The 19,212-nt window shown below is 36.4% G+C and overlaps 2 protein-coding genes across 3 annotated transcripts in view; one reads left to right on the plus strand and one right to left on the minus strand.

Moving 5' to 3' along the window:
- Nucleotides 1–261: 261 nt before the first annotated feature.
- On the minus strand, nucleotides 262–5,174 carry LOC133525979 (telomerase Cajal body protein 1 homolog). The gene is made up of 5 exons (XM_061862431.1): nucleotides 4,663–5,174; nucleotides 2,411–2,599; nucleotides 1,855–2,018; nucleotides 1,297–1,586; nucleotides 262–529 (listed from the first exon to the last, which is right to left on the minus strand). Exons 1-5 carry the CDS (start codon nucleotides 5,088–5,090, stop codon nucleotides 293–295), a joined length of 1,308 nt encoding a protein of 435 aa, XP_061718415.1. The 5' UTR covers nucleotides 5,091–5,174; the 3' UTR covers nucleotides 262–292.
- Nucleotides 5,175–6,254: 1,080 nt separating this feature from the next.
- LOC133525980 (hormone-sensitive lipase) overlaps nucleotides 6,255–19,212 on the plus strand; it is a 35,503-nt gene continuing 22,545 nt past the window's right edge. Inside the window, exons 1-8 of one of the 2 annotated variants that reach the window (XM_061862432.1) lie at nucleotides 6,255–6,432; nucleotides 6,508–6,810; nucleotides 10,446–10,603; nucleotides 14,905–15,091; nucleotides 15,368–15,581; nucleotides 16,051–16,241; nucleotides 17,061–17,310; nucleotides 18,023–18,232. In XM_061862432.1, coding sequence (XP_061718416.1) covers nucleotides 6,508–6,810; nucleotides 10,446–10,603; nucleotides 14,905–15,091; nucleotides 15,368–15,581; nucleotides 16,051–16,241; nucleotides 17,061–17,310; nucleotides 18,023–18,232 — 1,513 coding nt within the window. In that variant the 5' untranslated portion in view covers nucleotides 6,255–6,432. Of the gene's footprint in view, nucleotides 6,811–10,445; nucleotides 10,604–14,904; nucleotides 15,092–15,367; nucleotides 15,582–16,050; nucleotides 16,242–17,060; nucleotides 17,311–18,022; nucleotides 18,233–19,212 lie in introns of both variants that reach the window. The other variant, XM_061862433.1, reaches the window with a different exon arrangement.

Here is a 19,212-nt window from a genome sequence, read left to right on the forward strand (position 1 = left end):
ATTTATAACGAAAATATCCTATAATAAAATAGTTAGTTTCAAGTTACATTTGCGTTTCCAAAATATTCGCAAGTAATTATACCTATTTTTGGCCATTCAAGGCCGATGATACCTCACCTCTGACCTCCGTAGACATACGAAAATTCGATAGCAATAAAATATCAGATTAAATTAATCTTGAGAAGATTTGGATAAGATTAAACCAAGATAAACTTTCCAACTAATTCTAGGATTTTTCGGTATTCGAAAAAAATACGCAGATAATCTATAAATATATTTTAATAAAAAAAAATTAAGTTAAACCACTTAATTCAGGTACATCACCAACCCACCAGAACACTAAACTATTCTCAGCATGACTCGAATATTTTAAGTCTTCACTTGATTCCACACTTTCAACTTGTCCATTAATTTCACTAGCGTCGTCTTGAATAGGGTCTTTAAAGTGGTACTGGCCGGAGCCAGTGGCCAGTATGGGCCTAAATGGGTGGATAGACACACTGTTGCAGCAATCTTTGTGTAGAGGAAACTGGAACAAAGGTTTTGATTAAGAAATTTGTAAGCTGAAGAACAATTCTGTGTCAATTTTAAAGGGGTTTTAAATTATTAAAAAGGACAGGATACACCAAATATTGTAAAGACGTAGAAATGCGTAAGTATAAAGCAATATTTCAAGTCACATGTAAAATTAATACACTTTGAATCTTTGAGCAAAGACTCTAAAGTTGATATTTAAATGTTATGTTTCCTCGAGCAACACCGGCTTCCGACACGTCGAAAGGGAGGAGCCCAAGCGATATCTTACCGTAGAAATCGTTCAGAGTTTTTGCGGGGGAAACGTACACACATTCTCACTTCTCACTCACTACATACACAATCCAATCTGTAATGATGACTCAAATACATAGAAAATGTCAAATCTTGCACACTTCTATCTGTTTTTGTGTACAGACGAGTCACAACACGCACCACTCTATGCCCAGTTGGGCATAAGCTACGGCAGAAGTGAAATAGTGAGAATGCCGACTCTCTTCCTGGTGTTGCTCGAAGATATGATTTGTACAGGTATATACCTGGCCCAGTTTTCTAATCTAGAAGCTCAGCCATGCTTCTTGGCTACTTAGACCACAAGGCCTAAGTCAGTATTAATAACTTTACAAAGATGCATCAACGTTGAGAAACAGGGCTTCGGTATCCGTGCTGCTCCCTACATTCACGCACGCTCCCTCTTGCTTTCATAACAATATACCATATTTTCAAGTTCAGAAAGTTCTCGAAACTCCAAACAATGTTTACCTTATAAGTTGCATTATCTCCTTCGACATCAGTAGCATCTAAACTATTTTTCCAATCCACAGCATCAACTGCCCAAACCTTCAATATTCCATCAGTACCGCCAGTGACTAGATACTTCCCACATGGCGATATATCAAAATATATCCTCTGATTTGTGTCGACTACTCTGCTCAGGATGTTCAATGGTCTGCGGTAGTATCTAATGTCCCAAACTAATAGTCTGTGGTCTTTGCGAGCTCCTGACACGAGTTTGAGACCGTCTGGTGTGAATTTCATGTGTGTTATTCCACCTAAAATGTAAAATAAAAGTTGTTTAAAATCACCAAGCAATTTTTCCAAAACTTTATAGGAACTAAGCCCACACAAACTTTATAGAAATAAAATTTATTACGGAAGATTGTAAACTCTATGTTTAAATCGCCTTAAGGGAGAATTTAACATAAATCAAAAAAATCAAGAAATAGTGTTGTATCTTAAAAGGTGTAAATTTTCAGGTCTCTAAGTATTATGTATTTTTTTTTTTCGAAAAATCCATAAATTAAAAATAAATATACATACCTGAATGACCATGCATTTTTCCAATGCTCTTATATCCACCCATTTCATTGACATTGAAGAGGCTTATTGTGGTGTTCCAAGAACCAACAGCGAGCATGTTGCTGTCCATGGCAAAACAGGAAGCAGGGAATGTGATCTTGTGTTCTGCACAATCTCGGCCTGGTCTGATAAATAAATGGTTGTTAGATTTCAACAACCAATCTAGCCTAGTGGGTAGTGACCCTGCCTATGAAGCCAATGGGTGCATGGTATGTATATTATCGCCTAGTACCCACAGTACAAGCTTGGGGCTAGGTTAATCTGTGTAAGATTGTCCCCAAATGTTTATTTATTTGTTCACTTTACTTACATGGACTTAAATTTGGTAAACAGAGATTGGAAAATGTGTGCATTTTTTTACCCAATGGCTACATATTATTGTTAAGTTGTTGTTATTATCACTAATTGGATTGGATACAATAATACATAACTATCTTAAGAACATTCTAAACCTCTGCTTCAGTATTGTCCATAAGTTTTAACATGGTATGAGTATGGTATAAATGGTATAAATTACCGTTCCACATCAAATGTCCTTATCACTTTTTTGTACCCTGCTACAATCCTGGTACCATTCAGAGTAAATGTCACAGCCACAGCAGGCTCCATCTCATCCACAGGGTTGAAGCCCCTATATGAACAGCGCAGTGAACCATCAAATGCATCCCACATCTGAACTGGAGCATTCTGTCTTGTTGTCAGCCAACTAAATAACAAATATATTCATTTATTAATAAATATTATACAGAAATATAACCATTTCATAAACTGCTAGGTATCTTTAAAGCAAGATTACACTATGCGTTAAGGAACTAGAAGAGTCCTTTACCTTATTTTATTGTATTTATTTCATGGCTATTAAAATATTTAATTGCAGCCCAGATGATTGTAAATCCTTTAATGATGCCAAATTTAATAAGAAAACTAATTGATAGGTTACTGCACATAATGCTTTATACAATTAATGATTCTTTTCAATAATAAAAGGCATTTATATAGGGCATATTAATAAATAAAAAACCGGCCAAGAGCATGTCGGGCCACGCTCAGTGTAGGGTTCCGTAGTTACTCTTCCGTCACAATAAGCTAAACTGGAGCTTAAAGTATAGTAAATTGTTAACCAAGGGATGAAACGGTACTTTTCACCTGAGTTAAACAAATAGGCAAATTTGCATAATCAGTACCTAATTAAAATAAGTCTTTTTACTATGAAGGGAAAACTTTTTGCGATAACTCAAAAACAGCTAAACTGATCATGTCCGCTATAGTTTTCATTTAATGTCTTTCTTAAGCTCTACTTCCACAATTTTTTTCATATTTTTTGGACCTATGGTTCAAAAGTTAGAGGGGGGGGGACACATTTTTTTTTTCTTTCGGAGCGATTATCTCCGAATATATTCACTTTATCAAAAAATGTTTCTTGAAAACCCCTATTAGTTTTGAAAGACCTTTCCAACGATACCCCACACTCTAGGGTTGAAGCGAAAAAAAAATTTCACCCCCACTTTACCTGTAGGGGAGGTACCCTAAAAAAAATTAAATTTTTAGATTTTATTGTACGACTTTCTCGGCTTTATTGATTTATATATCCATGCCAAATTTCAGCTTTCTAGCACTAACGACCACGGAGCAAAGCCTCGGACAGACAGACAGACAGACAGACAGACAGACAGACAGACAGACAGACAGACAGACGGACATGGCGAAACTATAAGGGTTCCGTTTTATGCCATTTGGCTACGGAACCCTAAAAAAGACATTTATTTCCAATAGATTACATTATTAACAGTCCATGCATTGATATATTAGTTACATTAAAATCATATCATAATAAACTATTATTTAGATTGCAAGCTAGCATTGGTACAATGTATACATTTGATTATTTGTATTTATAGCAATAGCAAAAGAAATTAATTTTTATAAAGTGATAATATAGTTTTAGTATTTGTGTTGTTATAAAGATTTTCTTAAATATATATTATTAAGAAAGTAAGCAGCATTGTACTAACTAAATTTAAAAACACAATACAGTAAAAGTAAAGTAATTTATTAAGAAATAAGTTTAATATGTATAAACAGAGTAATAGTGATTCTTAAGTAATGACAAACGAGATAGTATACAGTGCTGTACTGTCTTGTTTGGCATTGCTATCAATATTAATATTACCAGCTATAGAAGATAAAGAACCTTCACTTAATATTATTTGGAGCCTCGTCTGCAAACGAACCATACTGTGGTTTGGCGGAAGTTGAAATTTATATTTAAATTAAATTATCATTTATTTCAGATCTTTACAATCCATAGATTTTGTTAGTTTATCTAAGCTACGTACCTAATAACTAGTGTTAGTATTTACTAATTACAACTAAACTAAACTAAAAAGTAACAAAACAACGTACAGGTTGCCCAGTCACAACTACCAGGTGCCTCTATATTCGACATTTAAGGTTTATTTTTTGAATAACATTTATTTCATTTTTAAAAATTAAAATTGAATGTCAACAAGTTCTTGTTAAGTCAGTCTTAGTTATGATTTATTGATACTTAGTCAAATGTACATTGTTGTTATCTATTGACATGAAAGATTATTTTAGCTTTAAGTAACAACTATTTTACATCATGATGATTGTTTTTAGTAACTAATGTTAGTCACAATAAATAGTTTATAATTAATTATGATATATGTATTGTACAGTATCCATTCAAATAATCTAAGAATATAATAATGTGCCTTCGAAAAATATATAAAGATATGGCTTACTTACCAGCAAGTTTCAGGGATACTGCTGTTCATGCTTGGATACCAACAAAAATCATAAACCAATCCTGCCTCCTTAACATGTATGACAGAATCCAACACATCTATCGTTCGATCTGGGGCCGCTGATTCTGTATATAAATCTCTAGGCAGTTCAGTAACATGTACTCCATCATTATTCACCACAGAAAGGCAACAAGTACCATCAGGAGACCACTTACAGCCTCGCAGATAAGGTTGCACGTCTACTCTAGCTTTTGGAGAACTGGACCAAGAAGAGCTGCATAGTTCCAGCAACGTCTTGCCGCCAAATAACGTGGGATAGTGAAATAAAACTTCTTCCGTACCGGTGTCTAAAGACTCCGATAGTAATTCGTTAGTAATATCTTTATTGATGGGCTCGAGCACGTCAGTTTCCATTGAAGTTTCCTCCATTGTAAATAACAAATATTACTTTTTATTACGAATCATTGAGCATTTTCGTGCAAAAATAAACAGAAATCACATCACAGCACAGCCTTATCCTTATACAAGATTTGACAACTTTGTCAGACAGTGATGACAGATGTCATTCAGTGTTCGTTCAGAAACTGGCTGTCTGAAATAAATCCTGATTTACACGATCATAGACATACAATATAACTACACGATTTTAGTTGTTTAATTAAAATAAAACTTATATCCCACCCCACCTAACGTAAAACTTGTGAAAGGACAATAATATATAAATGATGTTTTTCATGTTTACTCGTAAAAGGAATGCAGACAATAAAATTATGATTAAGCAAAATCCCTCGTGCAATATACTAAGCATTATGTTGTAGCCCCTGTTAAGCGTAAACCAGTCTGCATTATTTTAATAAAAAATGCACTTCTTAAAATAACGTTAACCGAAAAGTTATAAGAAAAATTAAAGGAACAAGAAAATCACGAAGTTAAGAAACTAACAAATTTTTAAGTTTTTTAACATTTTATTGTTGTAGCATGCGTTTTCTACTAGGTACACTATTAAATGCAACGATGAGATGATAACAAGCACACTAATATTATATAACTGGCTGATAATTGTTGATATTGTTTTATTCTCTTTGAATTGTTGTTTACGAGCCAACGGAGTCAACAAACTTTGAACTTGCGCCTGTGTGCCTAAACTTTGATTTTTTTAAAGGTTTGTGGAATTATTGTACTGTGACTAATTATTTCCAAGACGCTTAGTTAATGTGAGAATTTAGTTTGAATGGAAGTGCCATTATAATTAAAGACATTGTATAATATACTATACATATTTTAGCGACATTTGACATTTGTCATTCAATGTATATAAACGAAATAAACATATACCTAATTTACGTTGCAAAAAGTACTGACCGTACTGTATTTATTTGACATTTATGTGCATGTTATATATTTCAAGTATTCATATCCGACGATGTAGATAATGTTAAACGCAACGGGGCTAAATTTTAACACTATCGTTTATCGCTTCGCCACCTTCTCCACGGTCCACGCAAGTGATTAGGTGCACTTCTGAATAAGTATGTTCAGTGTTGCAAGCTGCAACCCAAAAACTGTCAATGTCAATCTGTCGTTTTGCCTTGATTCGTTCGCTCGTGCCGTAACTGACGTAAAGGAGCACTGCGAAAAGGCGAAGTATTCGCAATTTCGTCAATTATCTCCATTACCAATAATGAACAGCTGTATAACCAATAAAATTGGTTGACAGAAGCTCGACAAAATCGTTACACAATGGCAGTAACCTCACATTGCGGCGCATTCTGTAATTATTCATTCAATAGTCAATATCATGCATAACAAATAAGTGCGTGAGGTGTTTATATTAAAATCGTTGCAGATGAAACTGAAGTTGTTTAGCCGCGGGGCGCGCGGGATCGGTTACGGCTTGGTGAAGTACTCGAAATATTTGAAGATGTCGTTTACGGAGTCTCCGGCCAAAGCGGCATTGTGCTGCGAGGAGACGGCGGACGGGGCTCCGCCGTCGTACGCAATGTACGAGGCGCTGAAGGATTCGTGCCAAAACAACGCGACGTTCTTCCAGCCGGACGACAGTGAGAACGGCCAGCGGTTGTACCAGGGGTTCATGACGCTCATAGATCACATAGACACTGTTTGGCCGCTGGTGGATCATGTGCGCAAGGTAAGCCTGAAAACTTCTTATATCTGTGATTTCCTGGTCTTAAACAAGCCAAGGGTCTGCTTATGTACTGAGGTGTGCAACCATATTAACATGATTTTTTTTAAGTCACAATATATTGGCTAAGTCTGTCTTATTCACACAATTTTATCTAGAGATATCACTGTAAAGATATTAATTTTCTCAAAAAAAAAAACACTGAGAAAAGTGAAAAAACAATTAGTGCTTAATTTACTAATAGTTTGCTAAACTAGTGAACACAAATAATAAAGTACATGTGCTTAATGCAATAAGTACTACAATATTGTGATAAAAATGGTGTGTGACAGGTAGAATTAAAATATGCAAAACAATTCCATAAAACTATTGTTACTAGGAGTGCATTGATGTATAGTGGTATTGTGTTTTTAGTGTTTGGATATAAATAACACTTAGACAACTATTCAGATAAATTATTGTAGTTGTGATAAGTCAAGTTGATTCTTTGTTTTAGGAAATAATAAGTATTAAGCTGTAAGAAAGTTTCACTATTTAAAAAAAACAAGTTGGAGTAAGCTTTTTTTTATTTATAGATTGTTCTTTTGGAAAATTGTATACCTTTTTTGACAAATACTTTTGAGATTCATGCCCATCACTTCATTTAGATACTGTCGAAGGCCCAAGCTATTTTAAGGGTCTTAGATTTACAGCTCACTGCCTTTAAAAAGGGTCGATAATAAAAGAACAAGTCCATTTTAAATTTTTAGGCTTAAGTTTAGTGAATTATATTTTGTTTCAAATTGTTAAGAGAATATAGCTACAGCTTACAACTTTGGGGCAGTGCCAGTAACTCTTAATATCTCAATAATACAAAGAATGCATAACAAAATAGTGCGTTCTATATGCAACGCTCCGTGGTTCACAAAAAAAAATGCTGAAATACATAAATACCTGCAAATCAATACTGTGAAGGAAGAAATCCTTCATGCAACTAAAGCATATCAACATAGATTAAGAAACCACCAAAATGACCTTGCAGCAAAACTCACAGACAAGGGATATGAAAAAAGGCTAAAAAGAAAAGACATCTTCCCTCATACATAGATCTATCTATCTATTATCTATTCTATCTATTAAGCCCTTTTATTCTGAGTAAGAGTATGTCTCTTAACTCAGTGTGCCGCTTGGCAAAGGCCTCCTCCAGCTCTTTCCATTGGGGTCTGTCGTGGGCCACTCTTCTCCAGTTCGGGCCCACTGTGAGTTTGAGTTCATCCTCCCATCTTGTTCGAGGTCTCCTCTGGCTCCGTGTGCAACTTCTTGGATACCAATTCATTACTATTTTGCTCCATTTTTCCTGCCTGTCTCTTAACATGTGGCCAGTCCATCTCCACTTCTGCTGATCTATTTTAGTGAGTATGTCGGTCACTCCTGTCCTTTGTCTCAGGTCTTCATTTCTTATTTTGTCTAGTCTGCGTGTTCCTGTCATACTTCGTTCCATAGAACTCTGGCAGTATTTAAGCCTGTCCCGGTACTCTTTGTTGAGTGCCCATGTCTGACATCCGTATGTAATGCAGGGTAAGATGCATGTGTTAAATACTTTTCTTTTTATGGTAATGCTGAGGTTAGCGGACTTCATGACTTCCTTCATAGACCAATATTTTTTCCATCTATTGGTTATTCTTGTATATATAGATAGCCCGGAAAAAAAATGTAGAAGTTAAATGAGTAGAAGCCCTCACTGGAGGACTTGCTCGTCACAATATTAAGCATTCAACCAATCTGCTTATAGTCTTGACTGATTGCAGATATAGCTAGTCAAAAATATATATCAAGTCAATGGCGTCAAAAGGGTTAACTCTAACCTGAATAGACTTTACAAGAACAATAGACTTTATAGGGATGTGTATATTTTCCTTAAGGTTTATAAATAAAATAAATGCTCAATCAATGAGTCAGCGGACTCTTAACAGACACATGCAGTAGGCCATAGGTGATCTAATTAAGATAACTGTAGTAATTATGTTAATACAATTTATTACTATTGTTGTAAACTTGAGCGCATGTCAATGTTCACATATATTATGTACTACATAGATAGTGACAATGATTACATTAAGATCGTGTCATTCACGACGACGCGTGCCTTGACTCTTATTGTTATGTTATTAAAGGTTAGATTCGCCAAATCTGCGCATCACCGTGGATGACACGAACTATAGGTATTAACCTAAGATAAATGTTCCGTTTCAATTAGTCCTGTTACTGATACAAAAAGTTTAATAAGGCGTAAGGGTGTCAGAAGTTATGCAAAATTGTACCCTATGAGTTTAAAATAGAGTTCAAAATGAGATGGAAAATATACTCCCTCTGCCTTATAAGGCTTAACTAATCATATAACAATATTTTTACTAAAAAGCTGACATTTATTCAGAAACAGCCTCATCGTAATTTTTATTTCTCAACAATGTTGAAGAAGTATTTCAATCATTTATTGACATAGACAACAGTTTGTGTCATTTTGTGTTAGTGCGATACAACCTTCAAGAAAGGATCGTACTCCCGTACTCCCATCTTAAAGGCTGGCAACGCACTTACAACCCCTCTAGTGATGCGGGTGACCGTGGTACGCGGTTATCGCTTAGCATCAGGCGATTCATCTGCTTGTTTGCCACAAGTTTGTCTCCTATATAAGTTTTAGGGTTCCGTCCCCAAAGGGTAAAACGGGACTCCGCTGTCCGTCCGTCTGTCTGTTTGTCACCAGGCTGTATCTCATGAACCGTGATAGTTAGACAGTTGAAGTTTTCACAGATGATGTATGTATTTCTGTTGCCGCTATAACGACGAACACTAAAAGTACGGAACCATGGGTGGGCGAGTCTGACTCGCACATGTCCGGTTTTTTTTTATTAATCTTAACGTTGTGTAAACAATGAGACTTTAGCCTCAACTCGACATTCATCAGCATTGTTTATTAAATTAGTAAAACAGGTAATTGACACCTACTTGATAAGACGTAAAGTAAACAAAGACACACATCCTTGACTTACTAGCGGTTACAAGTTCACGATTACAACAACATATATAGGTATACTAGTTATAGTACATAATTTGCATTGGTTTTAGTAACATACCTACATAGAAATTTCACCTAGTATTTCCGCAGCTAGCATGGCTAAATCACTGCCATGCGCAATGTCATCGCCAAATATTTAAACGCCTGTAGGTTCTGTGGGTTAGCGGTTGACGATGTGGAAGGAGAAAAGTAGGAAAGTGGACTCAGTTATAGTACGGGACAAACGCTAGGAGGATGATGATGATGAATCTGACGGGCTATGTGTGTGTGGGCAATGATTTGTGCTCTCTGTCAGTTCTACATAAATTCATCGTTTTAAAGAAACAAAAACATCCGATCTTTCCGTAACTCTTTGAGCAATAATGATGTGGTGTTGACGTTTCGGCAATTTCAATTATGCATTTTACTTTATATCACTATAATTTTAAAGTCTCAACTGGTCAAGCATCATACTATATGGCAATGCCTAAGTAATGTTGACATTATTTTTAGTGTTAAGGCAAAAAATTAAATGTATAAATTCCATCTGCCTAACACAAACTACAAATATTTTACTGTGTTAATCCACAAATGTATTATTCCCCAGGTAGCACCGCAGTACGATTTCGACGCGACGTCCCCCGGAAATGGTTACAGAAGTTTCGTCTCCGTTGTAGACTCCTGCGTACTGCACGGCTTGAAGCTGAGTCGCCAAGTTTGCACGGGCAGGGACGCCTTGCTGTTTCGGAAGGGGTATTTCGTTAGGTATGACAGCTTTAGCTCGGTGTTCTGCCTTTCGCCAATGTTTTTTATACGAATTTCACTTGATAACTAATTTTTTGCGGATGGTGTAATTTGACAACCAACATTCGGCAAATTTTCGTTATGATAACTTTAACTTGGTAGAATTATTATTAAGTAGAGTGTTTATCATCTTTTTTTAATGGCCTGGAGTCCTTTAAGCCAAGTATTCAATACACTGCGAATATATTATTATAAAACCCCGTTATCTGTGTTACAATTATTTGAAAATTAAAGTTGACAAAACTACTTCTTAAAAAAAACTTAGGGAACCCTAACTTCACTCAAAAAAATAATACTACAATTTCACTAATACATACATATATATCCATTGAATTCATAATAAATAAAGTTGTGTAAAAATAGTAAAGTAAAAAGAATATATATATATATATATATTAAATAGCCTAACTTTGCCACGCGTTCGCCTTATGAATATTTGAATATATATATATATATATATATATATATATATATATATATATATATATATATATATATATATATTAAATAGCCTAACTTTGCCACGCGTTCGCCTTATGAATATTTGAATTATGAAAATTATACTAAAACTTGTTCCAAATCCTAAGTGTTGAATTTCTAAACGTAAACGCCCAAGATACAAGTTAGGTATAGTGAATTTAGGGTATCTACGTAATTTTGCCAACCTACATTTTCAATGAACTGCATAACTGCAACAATGATGACTGGTTTAATGATAACTGGCAATTGACCGCGTATCAGCAGTCGAGGCGTAAGTTGACAGGCGACCGACGCGACGTAGACAACGAACGACTTAAAGGACCTCTCCTCACACGAGGTGGTCTGATCGACTCGTTTTATCTCAACTCAATATCAAGTTTTTTAAACTCTAAAGGGACCACTGATTACCAGTTCGCCGGACGATATCGACCTGTCAGTTATTAGCAAAAGCTGACAATCGCGAACTGACATGCCGATATCGTCCGGCGAACTGGTAATCAGTGGGATCCTTAACATCCCACTGTCATAATACCTTATATATCCTATATACAGGGTGATTCATGAGACGTGAGCGGGACTAAGCCTACACAATCAGTAAATGTTAATGAACCGTTCATCATCATATTTAAGTAAAACAATCTCGCTTTATTTCTGTTATTTAACTTTTTGGGAAGGACAAATTTGATAATCTACAATCATGGACACCCTACAACACTTAATTAAGAAAGATAAAACCTCTTTAACCGTTATGACAGCAGTTTGATTATGAAGAAAACAAAATGTCACACTTGAGTGAGATACGATTTTTCAAAAGTAACCAGACATTCAATTTGTCACTTGTTATGGATAAAACAAAGAGGGTGACCATACATGGCGTAAATAAATTAAAACATTTTTTTTTGAACAGTAAAAAATAAAAGAACGTTAATCTCACAAATACTGGTACGAAACAGTTGCTTATGACTTACTGAATGCTCAAGCTTGATCCTGCTCACGTCTCCTGAATCACCCTGTATATAACAATATGATAATAACCTCCAATCAAAATTGAACAGAGAACTATTTGGTTTCGTTTGATTTTAAAACGAAACAAATTCAATTCTATTGTCTGATACTAAAAGATTAGCAGCCATGTTATCCTTCTAACGGAACTTCTTTCTTCTGTGTTGTAAAGTGAGATTTCATTCGCTTTTTTTAACTAATGCCTACGCCAATTCTCGGGATTAGTTGCGAAGCAGAAGCGGCTCCTACGAGCCGTCAAATCGTGGTAAAACGCGAAGAAGATGATGTAAATTTTCTTTATCGCTTAAAAGCCCGACTTCATGATAAAAATGTATATACAATCACTCAACTTCAAGACAAAATTGTAAAACGAATTGTTTAATACATACATCTTACTCGAATCGAATCGCCTTACAATGAGCATGCGATGATGCATCAATTATACTTACATGGCCCAACTACGTACATACATACAAACAGCAACACACTAACTGCCCGTCGCCGTCGATGAATCTTATGCCTTTGTTAATAAGGTGTACGAAATGTCAGTTAATTATGAGGATGATGGTACATTCAACATTTGTTGCATGTGCAAGACCCGCTAAATGGGTCGACGCGTGATCTACATGCTTTGTTGGTACCTAACACAGGACTTACGCATACTAAGTTATATAAGGAAAAATATAAACGGAAAGATCAATTCCCCTTTGACCGCTAGACCAATATCAACCTTGACGCGCTGCACACGATAGGCGTGGCGCTCAAATGGTTAAAGAAATGTTTAGTATTTAGCGAGTAACTCGTTATCGGCTATTTAGGTATATATCTCTCTTATCGCGTTGGTTTCGGTTACATGCTGAGGTACTAGGATGACTGCTATAGTTATTAGACTTCAAACCAGAAACAAAGCAATAGAAGTCATATTGTTAAGAGTCGGCAGTGGCCAGTTACTATGGAGTGGCCAATAACTATAGCAATCACCCTACTTCGGAGCCTAAGGGCCGATTCTAAACGCTTAATATTTGCTTGTTGATGTGTCTTGCGTTTTTAACCCTTAGGGGTGTCAAGTATGACGCTACATTAAACCCTAAAGCATTGAAATAAAGTTCAATTTCAAAATCATTGTGAGAAGTATATTCCCTCTGTCTTATAAAAGGCTTAATTTCAATCATCTGTCATCACAAAACAGTTGTGGTTAATTCAGTTGGCGTCCATGTGCGGTTTACGTCATGCAGTCATTAGTCACGCGTCTTCCTTATGTCCGCTCCATAAACACTAGGTCAAGGAATGTGTCTGCTAAGAAAACAAAAAATCTTAGTACTACATAAGCATTAAAGAGTAGTTTTGTGGTATATTTTTAGTAAGAAATATACTTTTTGATATTATAAAATCTTTATTTATGTATTACTATAACTAGCTCAAATCTAAAATAAGCCCTTGAGGCATTGTACCAAGGATACTGGCGGCATTACCTCGTTGTATCGCAATGCTGATACGAGTACGTTGTGGAAGGAAACCTTCAGCTCTTCGGTCACCAGTTACGTCAACCAGACGCTTCGCGATTTCTGCAAAAAACATTGGTAATTGTTTCTTTATTTAAAATATATTGTATTGTTTTTTTTTTTTAATTTGGCATATTCAAATTGAGTAGGTAAGTACCTATATTCAACAGAGCGAAATTTGTGAATACACATATTTTACCATTATCATTAATTGGAAAATTGAACTAAATCAATGGAACCATTAATCAGCCTGAACACACCTACTCCTATTTCACTTCAATAAGATTTTTTAACATTGGTGTCATCTAACATTATTTTATTAACTAACCAGTTTCCAGTTATAATGCATTGCGTTTTCGTGACGTAACATTATAGTACATACAAGTACACAACGCCACCCCAAACGATCAAATAAGAACAATCGAATGATTATGACGATATTATTACGTTACAAACACTTGTACGTCTAGCAGATAGATATATGCAGCAATTTACTACAATTAATTACTTAATGTAAAGACGTCTCTTAAAAAAAAATCTACAGAAGACTCAAGGTTATAAAATATCAAGTTGCTAATATACATATGTCGATAAAAAAAATAGATAAATATACATATAACCTCCTGAGACCCTGCGTAGAAATTTTATGTGCCTATTCCACAATATATTGTGTCAATAAGGGTTCTAAATTCAACAACAAAATAAGTGCTCCTGGGCCTAGGAAGATAGATATTGGTAATTTTTTTGATATTCTTATACAACGTTGTATACAATACTTTTTCTACGATTACTGACTTATAAATAAATTGCAAAATAAATATTATAAGCGCGTAATACGTCAAAATGAAAAACATTGTCTAATGTGAACTTGTTCTTAATTGACGTTGACTAGACGGTGATGACATTGAAAAAAACAGTTTTCTTTTTTATTTTGATTTTGTTCGGTTGGTAGCCATTAATCGCAGTATCGTTTTAGCGATTTTAAAGCACAAGTGCTGTTATGAGGAATAGACAATATCGACTTTTCTTCAAACTTATTATGTATGTTATTATTATAGTAAGATGACATCAGATACATTTTATTTCATTGAAAATATTATAAAATTAAAAACATGGTTTAAAAAGTCTCTTTAAAATATATAGTCTTGTAAGCTATAATTAAAACTGGCTCTAACATATTTTACATCGATACCTAAATTAAGTAACTTAATACTTGTATCTTGTATAAATGACAGATAACAGGAGAGGAGTAGAAAGAAGTACATTTTATGTCCTCAGGGAAATAGAATCCTGCGGGCAACTCCTCGCTTCCCTCGGCACGTGCTTGCACCACGTGCACACGCTGCTGTCGTGGGCGCCGCCCGGGGACCTGTTCCCGTCCGAGGCGCGCTCGCCCGAGGAGCTGTTCTCGCAAGCCGACACGATCAACCAGTACTGCTTCTACGGGAGGTGTCTGGGGTTCCAGGTCGGTACCGAGTTGGTAACTAAAGTTATATTTACATGACAATGTTCGATATTCCCTGATGATCTGACACTGTTCGATGTGTACCAAATCTACGGACCAGGTACAATCCGGACCAAGGGTCGCACCAGGGTCCCTAAACCGCCGACCCAAATCCTTTACAAATTCCTTGGCCTCCACAGCCCAAGGTCCAGCAGTGTTTGATTTGATCTAACATTCAATGTATACTGGTATGCTATATGTGATCACTTTTTCAAATGTTCGTATTTTTATATCCAGTTCCTACCATCAATGCGTGGTATCCTAAAAGGCATATCGATCTGCATGGCGGGCTTCTCGGAGGCCTACTACAGCCACGGCAACCTGATCAGCTCGGTGTGGACGGGCGGGCAATACTTGATCGACCCGGAGATGCGCGCGCGGCGGATAGTCAACATATCGCAGTCGGCCAGCGTCGAGTTCTGCAAGGCCTTCTGGTTCTTGGCTGAGAGCGGTAACGCCATTGTCTTTCTATACGTTATATCTTTGTCTCACTGTGATTACTCGATATTTAGTAGGGCCATATCATCGGGAACTGTAAAATGAAGGATTCTCGTAGCTAAATAATATTACAAAATATGACATTTTCTGACATGTTTTGACTGAATCTGACACTCCCTAGTGTATATCTAAATAGTAATAAAGTTATATTACCAGACCCTGATATTCCCCGACATGTGTATCTGATTAAATCTGACACTTCGACTTTATATTATTGGACATATTAGGATTTTAAAGTAATTGACTCTGAAATGTAGCTCATCTAGCGCTGGCGAAGGAAGCATACTGGTTCCTAATGTTCAGCTTAGAAACCCCTGCTTAATAATATTATTAAAAAAAAGAAAAAAAAAAACCGTGTAAAACTAATATGACTTAATTTGATCTCACATCCAAAGTTTTAAGTTTTTCTTGTTTCTTTTCAGAAATAATGAAACGCGTGCCCAGCCTAATGTCCTCAACAGTAGCCGTCAACAAAGTGATCACCATACCCCCTGAACCGGTGACGGTGACCACAACGGAAGGGAAGGAGCTGACCGTCCTTCCGCCCACCGTGCATCTAGGTCTTCAGAGCCTCAATGTTAGGCTTATTAGTGTTAATAAGAGAATTGGGATGGTAAGTTTCATGTCCGACATTGAAATATGGTACGAGTAAGGAGCATAGGCGCGTTTAGAATGCGTCGCCATTTGAAAATCGCTCGCTGACTATTTTTCGTATACAGGCGCGTTCGCTAGGTCTGGATGCACTTCAAGATGTTAAAATACTACCTTTCTACTCGTCTTCTGATTGGTTGAATTAAGATTTTGTACATCAAACTATAATTGCGTAGTTTTTCATTGCATTTCGATAAGCTGTAGTAACTGTAAAAAAATTGACCAATCACGTACCGCCGCGCTCCCATAAAAAAAGACATAAACGGGCAACTATTTCATGACCATATTCATTCAACACGCGTTTATGTCTTTTATATTACATTTTTGTCTACTGAGATACTTAGGTACCCATTTTCATTAAATATTTAGGTTTTATAGTAATAAAAAATTAGATGACTTACAGAAAAACAATTGTATACAATAGTGCTATAATCAAGCTTTTCATTCTCCTACCTTACTTAGGCAACTCAACAAGCTTCGTTGCCTAAACACGGTACTCGATAAAAAAGCTCAAAGCTCTATTATATCACGATTGTATAATAGTACATTACGATACAAGTGCGAAAAATAGGAAATTCGAAACGAGTGGCGATAAATTAAAACACGACCGAAGGGAGTGTTTTAAATCGACACGAGTTGCGAATTACCTATTCGCACATGTATCGTACAACGTTTTACAGTACATATGGCCCTTTAAATGTTCGACACAGTAACATAATATGCTACTTCTCGCACTAGTGCTATAAAGTAGCCCCATATGTACTGTAAAATACTATTTCAGAACGGCGAAGCCAGCTCATCCCTCCCAGCCGCCGAAGGCGTCCTCTTCCACTGCCACGGCGGAGGGTTCGTGGCGCAGAGCTCCAAGTCCCACGAGATGTACCTCAGGGAATGGGCGGCCAAGCTGAACGTGCCTATACTGTCTGTGGACTACAGCTTAGCGCCCCAGGCGCCGTTCCCTAGGGCGTTGGAGGAGGTGTTCTACGCTTATTGTTGGATGCTGAATAATTTTAGCACTATTGGTACTACTGGTGAGTATTATTATTTTTTCACATGCTAACAATAATTACTAAACGATATTTTATTAGGTATTTGTATTAGTGGCTCTTTGAGCTGTAGACCTCGCGATAAGATTGATAAGCTTAAAACATGTAAAATTAAAAAAATACTTTCTGTCATTATTACGCACTCACAATGGTTATTGAGTTAATGGCGCTTAAGTCATTTGAACTTTTTCTAAAAACGAAACGACAGGAAAATTCTATTCAACTGAACCTGCTCACAAACTTTCACGAGAATCGGCTGATAATTGCAACCTGTAGAGGAGAACACCCGGACATACGAAAGCAGATTGCCCAAGTCGAAATGAAGACCTTCGCTTCGCTGACGATTCAGTCAATAAAACGAATGTTTTTTTTTTTATGTACTTAATAAGGTTAATTTTTTACTGTAATCAGTTTATACAGTGACGACCAAAATATATGAATAAAAAAATATCGCGTATAATAATATATTATGCAACCGTTGTATAAGAAGGGCCCAATAGGCGGGTGGCGTGGGTTACAACATTGTAAAGGAATACGCCACGAGCATTTTTGACCTACTTGTACAACGATGCATACAATACTTTTTCTACCATTACTGACTTATAAATAAAATGAAAAATTAATTTTATAAGCGGATACGTCAAAATGAATGACAAAACTTTATGGAAAACCATACCATATAAATTATATTCAACAGGTAAAAGAATAGTCTTCGCCGGTGATTCAGCAGGCGCGAATCTCCTAGCAAGCTGTACACTCAAGATCCTCTCTGCAGGCTTGAGACCTCCAGAAGGATTGTTCCTGGCATACGCTCCGTTGTTAGTGAGCTTCACACCCAGTCCAGCTCGTCTATTGTGCCTGATGGACCCACTACTGCCTTTTGGCTTTATGATGAGGTGCCTTAAAGGTTCGTATTAATATCACGCCTAACACACAAGAAAGGATTTCTATTCAGATAACATGAAAAGTCCAGAAGGATTGTTTGTGGCTTACGCTCCGTTGTTAGTGAGCTTCACACCCAGCCCTGCTCGTCTATTGTGTCTGACGGACCCACTACTGCCTTTTAGATTCATGATGAGGTGCCTTAAAGGTTCGTATTAATATCACACCTAACACACAAGAAAGGATTTCTATTCAGATAACCTGAAAAGTCCAGAAGGATTGTTTGTGGCTTACTCTTTGTTGTTAGTGAGCTTCACACCCAGCCCTGCTCGTCTATTTTATCTGATGGACCCACTACTGCCTTTTGGCTTCATGATGAGGTGCCTTAAAGGTTCGTATTAATATCACACCTAACACAAGAAAGGATTTCTATTCAGATAACCTGAAAAGTCCAGAAGGATTGTTTGTGGCTTACTCTTCGTTGTTAGTGAGCTTCACACCCAGCCCTGCTCGTCTATTGTGTCTGATGGACCCACTAATGCCTTTTGGATTCATGATGAGGTGCCTTAAAGGTACGTTGATCAAATTAAAATCGTATCTAGAAACTACAGTAAGTTTTCCTCGCGTTGTCCCGGCTTCTTGCCGCGGCTCATGGGAGCCTGGGGTCGGCTTGGCAACTAATCCTATGAATTGACGTAGGCACTAGTTTTTACGAAACTACAGTATACAAAAGTAATATTTAAATATTGGCATAATACTCGTAAGTCCCCAAGGACAGAAGTCTTGCTCGGATTCCGATTAGGCGAACACTTGGATTTACTTATTTTACTTAATTATTAACTCCATTTTAGACATAATCAATGATTTATTTTCATCTGATAAAGCCCCTGCGAGCATGTACACTTGCCTTAGGATCTGTTTACATATTGATTAGTTTTTAGTATGAGTTTATACATTTGTTACTAAACGCAAGTACTATCTCGGACGATCGATATTCGAAATGTT

This window comes from Cydia pomonella, chromosome 15 (genome assembly GCF_033807575.1).
Source record: "Cydia pomonella isolate Wapato2018A chromosome 15, ilCydPomo1, whole genome shotgun sequence".
NCBI classification, from domain to species: domain Eukaryota; kingdom Metazoa; phylum Arthropoda; class Insecta; order Lepidoptera; family Tortricidae; genus Cydia; species Cydia pomonella.

Bases quoted from the DNA above. Each gene is read 5' to 3' on its own strand.
- LOC133525979 (XM_061862431.1), bottom strand. From the start codon at position 5,090: ATGGAGGAAACTTCAATGGAAACTGACGTGCTCGAGCCCATCAATAAA. The intron at 2,019-2,410 runs GTAATTTATACC...TTTATTTATCAG, and splicing joins AGGACATTTGATGTGGAACG to ACCAGGCCGAGATTGTGCAG. The intron at 1,587-1,854 runs GTATGTATATTT...TTTACATTTTAG, and splicing joins AAAAATGCATGGTCATTCAG to GTGGAATAACACACATGAAA.